At 36.9% G+C, this 17,333-nt stretch overlaps 1 protein-coding gene across 1 annotated transcript in view; it reads left to right on the forward strand.

The window, feature by feature from the left end:
• GPR158 (G protein-coupled receptor 158) overlaps positions 1-17,333 on the forward strand; it is a 321,228-nt gene that overhangs the window by 211,030 nt on the left and 92,865 nt on the right. The window contains exon 5 of the mRNA XM_060161767.1: positions 9,665-9,733. Coding sequence (XP_060017750.1) covers positions 9,665-9,733 — 69 coding nt within the window. The remainder of the gene's footprint in view (positions 1-9,664; positions 9,734-17,333) is intronic.

Raw genomic sequence — 17,333 nt, forward strand, 5'->3', positions numbered from 1 at the left:
TAAAATTAAGGCATGGAAGAAATTAGAAGTTGGGGATTAGGAGAAATAAGGAAATTCCTTTGAAATGTATGCCTAACTTGAAGAGGGCAGGCCTGGCTGAGATGACAGAATTGATTGAAGTAATGGAGATGAAGACAAGAGTGAATACAGAGGCAGGTGTCTGTGCGCCGCCCCCCCCCCGCCCCATCCAAGAATTGATCGTACGTTGACAGTTTCTTCTATGTCCCTCCTCTCTCCTTCTCCCTCCTACCTCCTCTTATTAAGATTTTGACCGTTTAACTTATCCTCTAAGTTGAAGAGGAGCCCATGGATTAAAAGTGAAGGATTTTCTCTCCACTTGAATGTGCATCAGCACGCATTACCTTCTCACTCATTTACTCAGGGAAACAGTTGGTCAACAAAATTTGGAGGGGGTTCTGGAAAATACCAAAAGTAAAACTAGGAATATTTCGTAAAATCCACTTTTATTTCTAGCCTATAGATGTAGATTTTAGATAGTTTGACTACAAAATAGGCAATTGATTACCATTAACCAGGATGGGAAACATGAAGAGAAAAGCAGATTGCAAAATGGAAAAATTTAGTTTTTGAAATCTTGAGTTTGAGGTGCCTGTGGGTCATTCAGGTAGAACTGTTTTATAGCCAACTGAAAATATGGCGCTGGAGCTCCAGAAAGAGGCTTAGGCTGAAGATACAGATTTGGAGTCATTACTTTAAAAAGCTTCAAATATTATTTATAGAAAACTACTTTAGTAATAGTTCATCTTTCAATGAGGTTAAACACAATTGCTTTTTAAAAAATCTATTACAGGGCTTCCCTGGTGGCGCAGTGGTTGAGGGTCTGCCTGCCGATGCAGGGGACGCGGGTTCGTGCCCCGGTCCGGGAAGATCCCACATGTCGCGGAGCGGCTGGGCCCGTGAGCCATGGCCGCTGGGCCTGTGCGTCCGGAGCCTGTGCTCCACAACAGGAGAGGCCACAACAGTGAGAGGCCCACATACAGCAAAAAAAAAAAAAAAAAAAAAATCTATTACATTGTAAAACTTTTTTCTAAATTTTGGTTTTATAACATTGTTTTAACTTTTCGGTGATTCTCTACTGTCAAATTTCGGCTTGTACTTAATTATTTCTCTTGTATCTTTTTGATTTGATAGTCTAATTCAAATGCATTTGTATAATATATTTTAGAGCAAAGAATAACTAAGTAGGATCCAACAAAGAGAAGAGAGAAGACTAATTAAAATAACCCTCAGTTAGTGTGACCTTTTTGTATTCTATATTAAAGAGCATCTATTTCTAATTAAAACATGAATTTATTATTTGAAAATCTTTCCTGAACCATGTTCATAATATAAAATATAAAACTTTAAAATATCAAGATAATTAATTGCAAATATGTTATGACTTGCTAATAAACATTAAGACTAACTGAAGTAGCAGAATTTAGTGAACAAATGGTTAGAATTGACAGTCACAATGTAAACAGGATGTTAATTAATATGACTCCCATTTTTTCCACTTTGTCTTTTGCTAAACAAGTTTAAGAGTGATACACTCCATGTGAACTGAATTTCATAATACCCATTTAACAGATCTTCTTAGTGCACCAAAGTTTGACAAAAATCAGAATCCAATTTACTCCATCTAATCTAGAAATTTTTATACTATTTTAGAGATAGAATTTCGAATTCCTGTTTCCATCATCTTTGCATCTAAGTAGCAGTCATTCTCCCACAACCCTTTATAGTCTACCTTTGTTTTTGCCTGTCAGATATAATACTGCTATTTTAAATTTCTGAATCGCTTACTCTTCTTGCAAGTAGGGGGCATCTCTTACACCTCATTAAATCATCTATTTGTTTATCCACCAAAATGCTCATCATATTTCTTTGTACATTTGTAAATGTCTTATCCGAATGGAACTTTTTGTTAGACTATCTCCAAATATCAGACACAGTATGAAATATCTCTTCATTTTACACTCTGTCTAGTCATTCCATGCACTTCCAAACATGCTATAGAAGACAGACAATGTGTTAAAGACAAGCTTAACAGTTCTAAGCAATTCTGTTTCTGTTCTCACATTTTTTTCCCCACTTAAGAAGCCTGAGGAGAGTTGATGTTGTCCAGCTAACATCTAATGGGCCCTATTGCCTATGTGTGAGCGGTAGTATTTTAAAGTAGTCACCTTACAGATCACAGTGTTCAACATACCAAATGAAAAAAAAATTCTGAGATTAGAAAGTTCAAATGATGAAGAAAGATTGCTTAGATTTGTTGCTACTTAGCAATCAGGTGAAACTGAGCAAAAAATGTCATCTCTTGAATTTCTCTGGGAATAAAATATACTTGTTTAAAAAAATGATTGGTGTCAGACTAGATGATATTTGAGTTTACCTCAGTGTAACTAAGATTGATTTTTGAAAAAGTAAGCAAAGTGTTTTGTCTCATTAATATCAAATTTTCAAAGTACTTAATACTTTATGTTTTAATTATTATCATTCCATTCCATTTTCATGAGGGGGAATTTGTTTTTTCAGTGATCTACTTTTTATTTGAAAATATATCCATTACTCTCAATAGCTTTTTTTTTTTTTTTTTTGTGGTACGCGGGCCTCTCACTGTTGTGGCCTCTCCCGCTGCGGAGCGCAGGCTCCTGATGCGCAGGCTCAGCGGCCATGGCTCACGGGCCCAGCCGCTCCGCTGCATGTGGGATCTTCCCAGACCGGGGCACGAACCCACGTCCCCTGCATCGGCAGGCAGGCTCTCAACCACTGCGCCACCAGGGAAGCCCTCTCAATAGGTTTTAATCAATAATAGAATAAGCAAATGACATATTCTGTTTCAATAATTTCATGCCACTTTACTTAAGTAATCCTTCTCAAGGCAAGATTCTTTTTGTAATATCTTAGTCTGTACCATTCACTTCGGTGTGCTTTTTTGACACTTAAGAGAATTCATCTCCATGAATAGAGTATGAATTACTCTATTTATTAGTATTGAAAAAAAGGGAATAGGAGGTTGCAAATAGATTATAGAGAAGTAGCAGCTATTTTTGTAAAGAAGCTGTGGGAAAAATGAGGACAAATCAGGACATAATCGTCTGCATTTTGGGAATGCATTCCAGTGGCATCTTGCTGGGGAGGCTGAGTGTGGGAATGACAAAGTCTAATAGGAAGTGCTTTGACATTTAAGTTGCTTTGGTCATAAGCACAGACAGGTGACCCTGGCTGAGTAAAGGTGATCCAAAATGTTCCTTCTCATGCATTCTAGTTATTCTGCATCTCTGCAACAGCAGTGAGAGTCAACCACTTTGAGTTATAAAATCAGGCACTGAACTCCTAAAAGATGAGACACTTCTAGGTGTCCACATCATCTGAAACAAAGCAAAGGGGGAGCAAGGCAAGCATCTCACGAAATCCTGCAAAGCAACCAGGAGACGTTTCTGCCCAGCAATGCATGGTGAACCATAACTAACAATGAATGACTGGTTGTTTTTTATTTCACATATATAAAATATCATTGACTTTTTTCTTAGTGTGCTGTACTGTTTTAAAGAATATGAAACTATGTATACGTTACTCTGAATTTTATTTTTGGATAAACTTATTTTTCTAAAAGGTCTTAAACAACACCATTGCAAATTACCATGTCATACAAAAATGAGCTTTCTTATGAAGTCTTAGAAATTTAAAAGAATTCCTAATTAAGGCCATGTGACAATTTGTTTCAGTGTTTTACATAAAACTGTCAGGAATTTTAAATCGACTAGCAACCTTTTTTTTATTATTAATTAATTAATTATTTTATTTTATTCATTTTTGGCTGAGTTGGGTCTTCGTTGCCCGCGCGGGCTTTCTCTAGTTACGGCTTGCGGAGGCTGCTCTTTGTTGCAGTGCAAGGGCTTCTCATTGCGGTGGCTTCTCTTGTTGCAGAGTACGGGCTTTAGGCGCGCGGGCTTCAGTAGTTGTGGTGCACGGGCTTTGTTGCTCCGCGGCATGTGGGATTTTCCCGGACCAGGGCTTGAACCCGTGTCCCCTGCATTGGCAGGCGGATTCTTAACCACTGCGCCACCAGGGAAGCCCTAAATTGACTAGCAACTTTAAAAACTAATATCTGAACCAAATTCCTTAGTTGTAGTTTATTTTTAAATACTCTAATAATGCTACATATTTTTTTATTGTAGTATTACATTCATTTCTGTTCCTTTGGGTAAGAAGGTGACTGAGGGACAGATTGGGTGTACAGAGGAAATCGCCCTGACTTGGGACCAGCAGCGGTGGATGATGGGACCTTGTTCTGTTACTCGTTGGCTGAGTGAGCTTAGATATGTTGACACCACCTCATCTTTCTGCCCATGAAAGATTGTCCATGTCCATTGACTGAGAGCCTGCTCTGTGCCGGGCAGCATGATTACTAATCTTTACAGCAGCACTTCATGGTGGGCATTATTACACCCATTTTATAAATGAAGAAAATGAAGCTCAGAAGGTCAGGCACCTTGCCCAGGGTCACACTGCTAGTGAGCCGCCAATGCTGAGATTCTGAACTGTCTGCATATAAAGCCCATGTGTTCATTCCACAAATTTATAATTCTCTGAGTTATTTATACTTCACTTTGGGAATCTCTGTCCTGACCATATTCTGCTTTTTTATACCTTTTTTACTGCTGAGAATTCTTCTGAAAACCTGTTATTGATTTTTAACTAACCACATTTTGAGCAATTGTTCCTTGACACATTTTTCTAAATCTGATTGGTTTTTCAGTGTGTCATCACAGATCATCTCTAGACAAACTGATTTTATGTAGTCTGTCAAACTGGATGAGTCTATTCTCATCCCTTTATATAATTGTAAATAAAATTATTGAAAATAGTATCCTCTTACCTCTCAATGTCAGGATTCTTTTCAGGACATCTTGCCTCCAATATATTGTTGTGTAATTATTTCATCAGGTGGTTGTCGGGTTTCATTTGTAATCTCTCTGTCCATGGTTTTCTCTACAGAAATAGAAGAATTAAAAGAAAAAGTGCAGCTCATGAGAATGTTCTGCCAGAACGGCAAATTCTTTTCGTAAATGCTGTAGAGTTACAGAGTCCTGGTTTGTCATCCAAACCTACGCTAGTTCACTCTTTTCAGAATCTGATTCTCTTGCTTTCGTATATTTTCATCGTACATGCTGAGATCCAGCTGTATAAAAATGTCTTCAGGCTCAGAGGTTCCTTTTGTAATAGAAAGAAACTTTAATTGCTGCAAGGCTGAAGATATCAGCTGGCTTCAAAAATAGCTACACTGTTTTAGCAAGATATACATTAATTTCCCCAGTGGTGAAAAATGTTTAAAAAATATAAATGAAGTAGTTAGTCCCTATAGGATCAAGAAAATAATGACAAACTATTTTAATTATGTTTAGAAGTTCAGACTTTAGCGTTCTTATCATCTTATTACTTCCAGTAAGTTAGCTTCCTTTAGGTGCTTACATCCTAGGCAAATCCTAGGCAAATTCTGTGACAAGCTGTGCTTCATCTTATGCCTCTGTACTTTACATCTGGAGATTATGGAATTTAGATGCTGACTTTGACATAATTTTATAAAATTGGTGTAGTAAGATTAGCCCTTCTCTTTTGTCTACAGGTTTGATATCTGGCTGCTGTAATTACCTCGTAAGTCAGTTCTGAAAGTTTAAGAACCGGGGAAAGCGGGATGGAGTGGAGTGAGGTAGAATCTGCTCTCCTCTTGAGTAGAATCTGCTCTCCTCTTTTGTAGACTCTGGAATGATATTTATTAGGCTGTATGAGTCTAAGCCAGAGAATTAGGGTCAGTAGCTCCCCCAGGTTTATATTCACCTATAAGTGTCATACATACATTGATCATTTTATGCATGTTGTCAGTACTGAATAAAATTTATTAAGTAGATATTAGTTAGGAAGGGCTTTGTTTAGAATTCTTTGCATATTGTGATACCTAATGGTGGAATTTTCTAATAGTTGAGTTGACACATCTTAGATGATTTTTCTTTAATTTTATTTATTTAATTATTAAAATGTATGTTACACAGCAGTATATGACTACATCTCCAAAGAAAGTAAAGTATTTCCAGATAAGTTGATCTGTCCTCAAATCTACTTCTCCAGGAAATAAAATACATTGTTATCAGTTTGGTATATATCCTCCAGACCTGGATTTGATATTTTATATGTATATATATATATATATATACACACATACAGACACACACACACACACAGAAAACATATGGTGTTGCTTTGTGTGTATGTGTTTTATATAAATAGTACCATACTTCGTATTGTTGATCATTTTTCAAGAAAGTTTTTCAACGGTTTGCCAGTTTGCAGCTCTGGTTAAAAAGAGTTCCATACCACCATTTCTATCTCAGGCAAAACTGTGAAGGAGATGAAATTTTTTTCTTGGTCTCTATTATTTTGTGCATTATCTCTTTCGTCCATTTTTATTTTTCAAACCCTCCTCTCTCCTTTCTCATCCTATCACTTAGACCTTAAGGAAAGGATTCCTATCCTTCACTTTTAACGTAAGTCAGTGTATTACTTACAACACGTATATTAATTGTTAGCACCAAGTACAAAATAGAACGCTTTGTTCCAGTTAAAAGAACTTCCAGTACCAATAAGACAATGTGGAAATGTTTTAGAGAGCATGAGATTTCTTCTTTGTCCCTGAAGTCCCACCTATTAGGTACCTGCTCATTCTGTGAGGCCATGAGCCAACTCAGCCCAAGCACATTTTGAAAGAAAATGCACAAATTTTGAACAGGGCTTACATTTGGTTATGGAACCATTTGTCGGAGTTCCAGTTTATAATTTGAAATCATGGGGCTCCTCTACTCAACCAGGAGGAAGGCAGTGAGGTATTAAGAGTTCAGCATGTCCAAATGAAAAGGAGACAGATTATTTGCTCTGAGAATATGTAACAGCATGTACCACTACAACTGTTTTTATGTGGTAGTGATGGTTGTAACATAGCTAAGAGCCCAGTGGCCCAAAACAAAGAACTTCTGTGTTCCCTACCACCAGGCTTTTGCTCCTCTGGGGTCATTTTGGACCCCAAACTTTAAAAAAATGTTCACAGCTACTTACATATACCTCTGTGGTTTTCAAATTCATGATCCTGCTGCTGTTTTCTACCTTAAGGAATGCATACCTACTTATTACATATCAGGCAAGATGCCAGCCATTTTTATATACTTTATATTTTATCAAAGATGTCAGGTTTAATAAGGCAAAGATGAGGATACCCATTTTACAAGTGAGGCCATTGAAGTTCAAGGTCACCTAACTAAAGTGGTTGTTTCATAATTCAAACTGAGATGACGTTAACTGCAAAGTCTGTCTTTTCCATTAAGCCTTGCAGCTTCTTTTTATATCCCTTGTTTTCAAACAATATTGCATAGACTTTTTTTTATAAGCAGTCTTGCATTATATTTTGGACTCACCCTAAATTAGTGTCATTTTGGAGAAAGTTTAAAAACTAAACTATGGAGTATTCATAATTAGGTATGAATGTAATTTGCCGTGTTGGAAATTCTGCCAGCCAAAACCCATTTAAAGTCTTGCTGATAGAAGTTTTCTTTTCACTAAGAGCATCTGCTAGCTAAAATAATGACCAAAAGGGAGAAGCCACTCGAATAATCAAGTCTGTTCACTGACTAAACTTGTTTCTCTGTTCCCAAATTCTTAGATTAATGAAGACCCTGAGTTGTTTTGACGGATTACACAAAGTATTCCTCTGTGTCCTCACAGTGTTTTCAAGAGGAATTAGAATTTTCCCTGGCTGTCCAGTTATCTGACACTGTTTTCGTTTTTAATGTAATGGACTTGTGGTTTAGCATTTCACTGCCTTTTTGTGGTTGCAAAATTAATTGAACTACTTAAAAGTATTTCCCTGTTAAGATATCATATTTACATCAGGTGTAATTTTTGTATACATTTTACGTTGCATTGAGTGAAAACACAGGTGTTCTAGAAGGACCTGTTTTTGTGTTTGTATTCTTAACCGATGTGTTTACTCTATATTGATATTTGAACTCATCAAAGCAAAATTTATTATTCTAAATAAAATTGATAGTTTGGTCTTTCATTTCTTGTCACAGCTCTAAGCATTTTGCTTTGGGAAGAGAATACTATTTTGAGTCTAACAAAATATCTTAAGATTATTGAATATATTTATGCTTAGCAAACTTTAAATAATCAGGAAGCTTATTTGAAAATCAACTTATTCTTTTGAATTTTGAGTTAATAATTTAGGCATTTCATAAAGTGAGATACCTCTGTTTTTAAATGTGATTTATGTTATTTAAATAGTGAAGCTCTGTTACTGAGTTTTGGGAACGATGTTTTGACATGGTGCGAGATGTACCACTGATTTGCTAAGACCTTGTACGTATTTTTGTTTTATCCACTGAAACCATTGCTCAGGTATTTGTGAAATGGCTTAGGGGTAACATTCAGAAATGCATTTGTGGAAGTCTCACCTCACACTAGTCAGAATGGCCATCATCAGAAAGTCTACAAGGAACAAATGCTGGAGAGGGTGTGGAGAAAAGGGAATCTTCCTACACTGTTGGTGGGAATATAAATTGATGCAGCCACTACGGAAAACAGTATCAAGGTTCCTTAAACTAAAAATAGAGCTACCACATGATCCAGCAATCCCACTTCTGGACATGTATCCAGAAAAGAAACTAATTCAAAAAGATATATGCACCCCAATGTTTATAGGAGCGCTATTTACAATAGCCAAGACATGGAAACAACCCAAGTGCCCATCAACAGACAATTAGTTTAAGAAGATGTAGTATATATACAATGGAATATTACTTGACCATAAAAAAGATTGAAATGTTGCCATTTGCAGCAACATGGATGGACCTAGAGATTATCATACTAAGTGGCGTAAGTCATAGAAAGACAAATATATGATATTACTTATATGTGGAATCTAAAAAATAATACAAATGAATCTATATACAAAACAAACTCACAGATAGAAAACAAACTTATGGTTACCAAAGTGGGAAAGGGAGGAGGGGGAGAGATAAATTAGGAGTATGGAGTTAACAGGTACATACTACTATACATAAAATAGACAAGCAGCAAGGATTTACTGTGTAACACAGGGAACTATAGTTACTATCTTGTAATAACCTGTAATGGAAAATCTGAAAATATATGTAACTGAATCACTTTGCTGTACACCCGAAACTAACAATATTGTAAATCACCTATACTTCAATTAAAAAATCAAATTAAAAGAATATCCTTTTTGAAAAAAAAAAGAAATGCATTTGTGGCTGATGTTTCAGCAATACAGGCAAGACTTTCTGTGTCTGTGAATTTCTTAGATTGGAAGGATCTTCTAAATAGTGTTCTCAGTTCAGTGATTCAAATTTTAGACAACAAAATTCTGTGAAGCCACTGGCAATATCATTAAGTCTACCACCACCTTTATAGTCAGTCTTATTGCATGTTTCAGTTAAGTCCACCGGTCTGAAATATAAGCCAATTTCTGGTTATTTCCCCCCACCAAAGAATGTTGTTCTGCTTGAGGCATTGTCACAAGAGCTTAAATTCTTCCATGCCTAGAAATGTCAATTTACATTGACATTTTTATATTTGTTGTTGTTTTTAGAGCATCAGGGCATCGGGCCTTATCCTGTTGGAAACAATCCTTTTTGGGTCTCTGCTTCTCTACTTTCCAGTAAGTAACATATTTTTATAATTGCATGTTTAAAATAGCCATTTTATTTTGCTATATACATATACTATATTATATATACTATGTACTATATGTATATATGCTTATATATATTTCTATATCTGTATGCAAGTTTGTATACCTATATCTATATTGTATAAAATGTAGATGTAGATATATGGTAGATACATAAACAAGGGCTTTACAGATATTTAAATCCTGGCTCTTACCTATTGGATGACCTTAGACAAGCTGATTAGCATTTCTAAACTAACCTTGGTTGCCTCTTGTAAAATGGAGCTAATTATTCTTTTCTTCCCAAATTTGTGAGAAATGTTAACTGCTTAAGTGAGCTCACATATGAAAGGCATGCTTGGTATGTACATATAAACACTGGTTTCCTTCTTCTTCCCCCTCTACCTGAATCAGAACCATGAGACACACCAAGTAGTTAATGCTGAAAATTTCCAAATGGTCACGTAGACAAATAAGCAGAATAAATGTGTGTGTGGTACTAGTGGTGTGGAGAATCATAACAGACCTTCCTGTCGCACTAGTTACATATCTGTAACCAGAAGATAAGTACTGATTCTACTAATTCAATTCAACCACTTGTATTCAGCAGTTCTTGTGTGTTAAGCACTTTGCTAATCTGGGAGTACTCTGTAAGTGAGAGAAACTTGCTTTCTCTTCTCAAGAAGGTTACAGCTTAGAAGAGGAGATGAGGAAGTACAGGTAATTATAATATAATGTGACAAAAGTTAGGAAGAGTAGAAGAGCAGGATGCTGTGGAGGCACTTAGGAGAGACGCCTAACCAAGTCTGGGGAATAAAATATCACTTGACCAAGATCTGAAAGATGAATAGATGTTAGAGAAGGAAAAGGTAGGCCTTCCAGGGCACCACATTCTTTTTGGTTTTCCCCTTACCTCACTAACTGCTCCATTTCAGCCTTCTTTGCTGATTCTTAATCTTCTTTCCCACTTTTTACTACTTGAGTGTCTCAGGAGGACTAGTCCTTGTAGCTTTGCTTAGTCTACATTCTCCCTTGGGATCTCGTCTAGCCTCAGAAGCTTTAAATGTTGTTGAATTGACAATGACTCCTTACTTTATATCTCCAGCCTAGACTTCTCCCCCAAACTCCAAACTCATTTTCAACTGCTTACCTGACAACTCCATTGGAAGGTCCAGTAGAATTCCCTGTCATGTTCCTAACTGAGATACTGACCTCCCAAAGTCAGCCCGTCTCTCTGTCTCCATCGACGGCGACTGCGGCCTTCTGGTTACTCAGGCCCCACACCTGGGAGTCATCCTTAACAACTCTCTTTCTCTCACATCCATCAGAAAACCTTCAAAACATAGCAAAGATGCAGCCACTCCCCACCAGTTCACTGTTACTGCCCTAGCCTAAACCACAGTCACTGTCTTCTGAGTTATTGCTGCATTCTCTTCCTCCATGCTTACCCCCTACGATCTCTCTTCAAAATATCAACCAGTTTGAATGCCAAAGTTAGACCATGGCATTCCTCTCCTCAAAACTCTGAAAACGTTTCTCATTTTACTTACGGTAAAAGCCAGAATCCTTAGGATGGCCTTCAAGGCCCGACATGATTTGGATCCTGTGCCTGCATTACTTCATTTTCTGATCATCTTTCCTGACTCACTGTTTACAAGCGTTCTTAATCTACCCAGGTTTTCTACTTCTTGAATTACATTTTATATTTCTCCTTAAGATAGAAATGTATTTAGGTATAATCATTTTTATTTTTCCATACAATTATCCATATTACTTAAGTTTTCTAATTTACTAGCATAGAGTTATACACAGTAATTAATAATAGAAACGGTATAATAATACAAAGACTGTTTATCATGCCTGGTACTGTTCCTGTATAAATGGCATGTTGTACATTGTAACATTTAATCTTCCTGGTTGAACTACCAGGCAGGTATTTAACCAAAGTCATAGAATCACCCAATTACAACGTGAAAGCCTGAAATGACTTCAGTAATCTGAGTAATAATCTTAATCATCTGAATATCTTCTCTTGCTCTGCCATCATCTTTTTCGTGAACCTCTGCTATTTTAAAATATATTTTCTACCCAGTAGCCAGAGGGGTATTTTAAAATATCAAATATAACCTCTCACCACTTCTATACCTTCTCAGTGTTCTTAGAATAAAGATCAAAACCCTGACATGGTTTATGTTATGTAAGTGTGGTCCTTACCCCACCCTTTCCCCCCAGCCTCATCCAATACTACTTTTCTCTTCACTTTCTGCATCTACCTACCCTGACCTTCTTTCAGTTTTTAAATGAAACAGGATCTCTCTCATGGTAGGTATAATAATGGCTCCCCAGAGATGTCCACAGTCCTAATTCCTGGAACCTGTGAATACGTTACCTTATATGGAAAAGGGAACTTGGCAGATGTGATTAAATTAAGGACTTCAAAATAAGGAGATTATTCTGGATTATCTGAATGGCCCAAGTTTCCTAAGTGAAAAAGAGAAACAGAAAAGAGAGAGTCAAAGAGACAGCATCATGAAAAATATTGGACTGGCTACTGCTGGCTTTTTGAAGATGGAGGAAGGGGCCACAAGCCAAGGAATACAGGCGCCTCTAGGAGCTGGAAATGGCGAGGGAACAGACTTTTCCCTTGGTTTTAGTTTCATAAGACCCATCTTGGACTTCTTACTTCCAGAACTGTAAGATAATAAATCTGTGCTATTTTAAGCCACTAAATTTGTGCTATATTACAGCAACAACAGGAAACTAATGTGCCTCTTCTCATAGGACCTTTTTGCATGCTTTGCTTCAGTTTTGAAGAATCCTCCTCTCTTCTTTCCCCCCATTCCCATCTCACCAATTCTTCTGCCTATTAACAACTAGTCATCCTTTAGATTTCTACTTAAATATCACTTTTTCAGGAAAGCTTTCCTTGACCTCAAACTAAGTCAAATTCCTTATAATAACTTCTCATGGAATCCCTTTCTTAACCACACCTATCTCTAAGTATGCATTCAGAAGTGCAATTATTTGGTTAGTGTCACTCTCCCACACAGACTCTAGTTCAGGGAGAGCAATGGCCTGTTTCTGTGTGGCTCACTATTGTACCTGCAGCACTTAGCCCAGTACCTGTCACCATAGCTGAAGCACAGTAAATATGCAGTGAATGAATGAATGAGGTTATATTTGGATGCATTTAGAACTGTATCCTAAACTAGTGGCTATTGTCCTATTGACATAGCCTCCAAAGAATCTGCTGGATTGTGGAAGACCAAGAATGATAGTCCTATTCATACTACTTTATTTAGTGTGTACAGCTAGGCATTAAAACACTTTTTAATGTTATTTTTAGGTGTTAGCAAATTTGGGTTTATTTTTTACTTATTCAAATCAAGTGGCCATAATAAGGAGCATGGCCTAAAAGCTATAGAATTTTAAAGCCTCATAAACAGAAGAAGTATTCTAGAAAAGAAGGATGTTTGAAAGAATAGTAAATGTTAGGCTGCTAAATGTTCAAAGCAGTTATTAGAGACCCTTTCATTGACTGGGATCCAGTCTTGAAAGTCACCTAATGGACCTATACTTGTGATGATATCAAGTACAAAGAAAAAGAGGAGAGAGAAATGGAAATTTAAAAAGAATAAAAGACAACACTTCTGCTTGACAATTCTATTGTGCCTGGGAGGAAAAAAACAGAAAAGAAGACTTACCAAAGCAATTCTGTCCAACAGGAACATAAGGATGCCTCATCATGTTGACTTCATGTTTAACTAGCTGTCTAGTTCATCTTTCATAACAGAAATTCTTTCTGCAACTGCTTGAAATATTAATGTGTAGCTCTTAAGTTCATGCCGCATACCTTGGTTTTTAAATAAGTTAGTGTTCATGCTCTGATGGCAGAAAGGGCCAAATTATTTAATGAAGATTTGGATGTAGCATAAGATACAGGAGGAGAAAAGACATTAAAATATATTATTGATTGAGTATGGAAAGGGAAGTAATTTTATTTTAGGTGAGAGAATGGAAGATGATGTCTCAGAAATTGATAATGAAATCTTTGGCTACATAGGGAATGTTTATGCACATGGGTGTATGTGCATAGAGCATTCTTGACAAGAAGAATAACTTGGTCATTAGACCAGAGCTCATTGGCTTCCTTGGGTGTTGCAGAGTGAAGTTTATGACTTTGGGCTAGAGTTTTTGCTATAAGGAGGACCTCTATAATAAATGATAAAGGTGATTAAGTAAACCTAATATAGCCAAATGATCTAATTATTTGATGGTGTAAATGTGACCTATATTTATCTGTTAAATATTAATATCTTACTACTTTCTCTGTTCCTTGTGTGGCCTGTACCGGAATTGCTCATAAAATTTTTACTTGGGGTTGCAGTGTTTTTAAACAGTGTTCTTGAGCAAAGTAGAATTGTTTTTCGGGCTGGGTAACTCCATGGAAGGATGCTTTGAGGAGATTCACTGTTCTACTGAGTTGTTATGCAGTGAGCCTTTTCTTCTTTTTATGCCGCATATTGTACAGATTTGCAAGAATTAAGGTTATTTTTGCCTTTTCTAAGCAATCTTAGACTACAGACGATTTCATAACAATGCTTATATTGGAAAGTCCAAATTAGAGATTGTCATCATTGTCTAGATAAGGACAAACCAAAATCTGACTAAATTTAGCATTGTTATAATTGGGTAGCAGAGAGCTGAAGCTTTTAAAACATTTTCTTACAGATTCTCAAAAGAGACTCATGATTTGAAGTCCACACATTTGTGAACAAACGATTAGTCCTCATAATCACCTAAAACAACTTTCATACAATTTATAAAAGAAAGAAAAAAAGAGCTTTAAAAAAATCAACTAAAGTATATTTTTCTTGCTAAATCACATAAAACGACATATTATGGATTAATAAAACATATTAAGTAATATGGAGTCTAGAAGTTTATTTCTAGCTTGACCAAACCACCGGTTTCAGCTAATAAAGTAAATTTTTTCCCTTTAATCTTCGTTCTCTATTTGATTGATGGATGTGCCCTTCTATACAGCACACCACTACATGTATAAATATGGTACTTATTTTCATGTTGTTCCCCCCACCCCAGCCCACCCCAAGTCTTATTAAAAAAAGAGCTGCAAAATATTAGTACTGGAAGGGACATCAGACATAACTTAGTCTTGATTCAACCTCTGTTTTGCAAATGAAGGAAGAGAGGCTGAGAGAAATTTCAGCTCCTCCAACTTTCCTCAGCGAGGTGATGAGAAAGGCAGGACTAGATTCTAGTCTGTGGTTTCCTGGTCCAGCATTCTCTTCACCCTAGGACAGTACTTCTGATGGAGGGGATGGATGTGAGATGCAGACGGCATTAAACTGCGTCATCAGGGAGGCTCGTGTTCTACCCCTTCATCAGTCACCTTTCCTCATTAGGCCTCCAAGGAAATAAAAGGCACAGAGGATAAAACAGGGAACCAATCTGAAATAGCTTTAGGTTTGGCACTAAGGAGTTTGATGTAAAACTTCTGTGAGCTCAGGTGGACCGTGCTGTTGAGCTATGTGACGTTTCTGATATTCAATTGTTTTACCTACAAAAATAGACATTTTGTCTTTCAAACTTAATAAACAATCCCATTGGACCATGTCAGGTTAGTTTCAGTGCCACAGAACCTCACTCAGTTAAGAGGCTGCTTTCTCTATGGTCACCCCAAAGCCTAAAACTAAAACCTGGACTCTTTCACTCCAGTGTAGAGCATGTGCAGCCTCCAGAAGCAGAGAAAAAACCGGGAGCACGTTGCTTCCACGCGTAGAGCTTAAAGGGCAGGAGATAAAGGAGAGAGAGTTGAAAGTGGGGAGGGAGGGTGAGATCAGACCCTGAGAATATAGTTGAAGCAGCCAAGTTTTTAATCCGTTTGTCTTATTTTTTATTTTGATGCTCAAATTAACCCAGAATTGGCCAGTGAGAGTCCCTTCAAGCTGGCTCCTGCCTTCTTTGGATATGATTTTGCCATTCTTTGAGCACTTCCCTCCTTTCTATTTCAACAGAAAGTACTTTCCCTACCCCAGCCCTGGAATCAGCCTTTTCTCCAAGGAGCTCTGGTGCTTTTTAGGGGGAAATGGTAGCAATTCAGTTCTGAGACAGATTCACTTCCATTGTGACAAACGTAGGGCAGAAAGTTCCCGGTTTTACAACTAGGCCAATGTTACAACTAGGCCAGTGTTTCTGGACCCTCAGTTACCTAGGAGATTTTGTAAGGAGATTTCTCCTCAACTCTAAGATTCTATCCTTAAGACTTAAGATTCTATCCTTTAAACTGATCTAGACTACATCTTACTCAGTGCCATTTAGATCATTTGGCTTGGTACCAGAGCCAAAGGGAAAAAGGAAATCGGAAGGAAAGTTACGACTCATGAGCACAGCAACACTGTCAGAGAAAACAATAGCATGGGGATGGCTGTTTCATGCCGAGATAGCTCAAAGCCTGTGGGGATAGAAGACTCTTAATCCACAAACAGCTAGAGGATTTCAGGAATATTGGCTAAAATATTGAAATCAAAAGATGTCAGAGAACTAGACCGCCTCTTCAGGGGAGTTAGAAGCATGTGGTGCCAAGTCACTTTGTTCTCTTCTCTAGTGTAGTTTAGAGGAATAGAAGGAATGGCTGTAAATGCCCTGGGGTTGTGTGCAGTTCCACTTCTCCCCTCCTTCCTGTGCTCCTCTCCCCTACCAGCCTCCAGACAGAAGTCTGATTTGATGGGTAGGGGCAGTGGTTGCCTACAGGCAAAGGCACAGAGGCTATCCAGTGTGAGTATTCTAGGGCATTTGGTGAAGAGTCTTGGGTCAGCGATGTGTCAGGAAGTAACTAATAATCTTCTTTTAGCTGAAAGACTTTTAATAAACCGAGCCTTAAAGAGTTGAAAATTGGACCCTTAGTTTGTCAGTGAAAAACAGCAGTTTTCATCTTTACTAAAATAAGTACCAATTCGACTATATGCCTTTTAAAAATACTTTGTTGTTTTTGTGAAATATAATAATTTGTTATTTACAAACTAGGACAAAATGGAAAAATGCAAGGAAAAGATCAACAAAAAGTTGTTATTATCCAGAAATAATCATTGTATACATTTGATCATTTTAGACATCTGTATATGCACATATATAAATTGAAATAGAAAATGGATGGATGGTGGAAATTGAGACACAGATAAGATTACGCTGAGGTTTTTTTAACAAAAATTTTAATTGTAATCTTTATTATTTTAATTAAAAAAACTGAGGTGAAACAAGTTACTACTGATGTTTAGATAAATGAATCTTCACAACAAGGATTATTAATTCTAAAAGATCTTTCTAAAGTTAAATTGGGTTAATTTTTTTTTTTCTTAGCTGTGTGTTTCAACTTTAGATAGTATCACTTGAATTCAGCTGACAGCCAAGAAATTGAACTCAGTTTCTTTCGCCCCATCCTCCCACTCTTTGAGTTTTGTTAGTTAATAATTTTGAATTGTTAATGTTTATAGTATGCAATTCTGAAACTATAATTCACATAGTTGTTCAATCTTAGGTCTATATTTAATGTCTTCTGCTAATCTTT

The sequence above is a fragment of the Lagenorhynchus albirostris genome, chromosome 1 (genome assembly GCF_949774975.1).
Source record: "Lagenorhynchus albirostris chromosome 1, mLagAlb1.1, whole genome shotgun sequence".
Lineage (NCBI taxonomy): Eukaryota > Metazoa > Chordata > Mammalia > Artiodactyla > Delphinidae > Lagenorhynchus > Lagenorhynchus albirostris.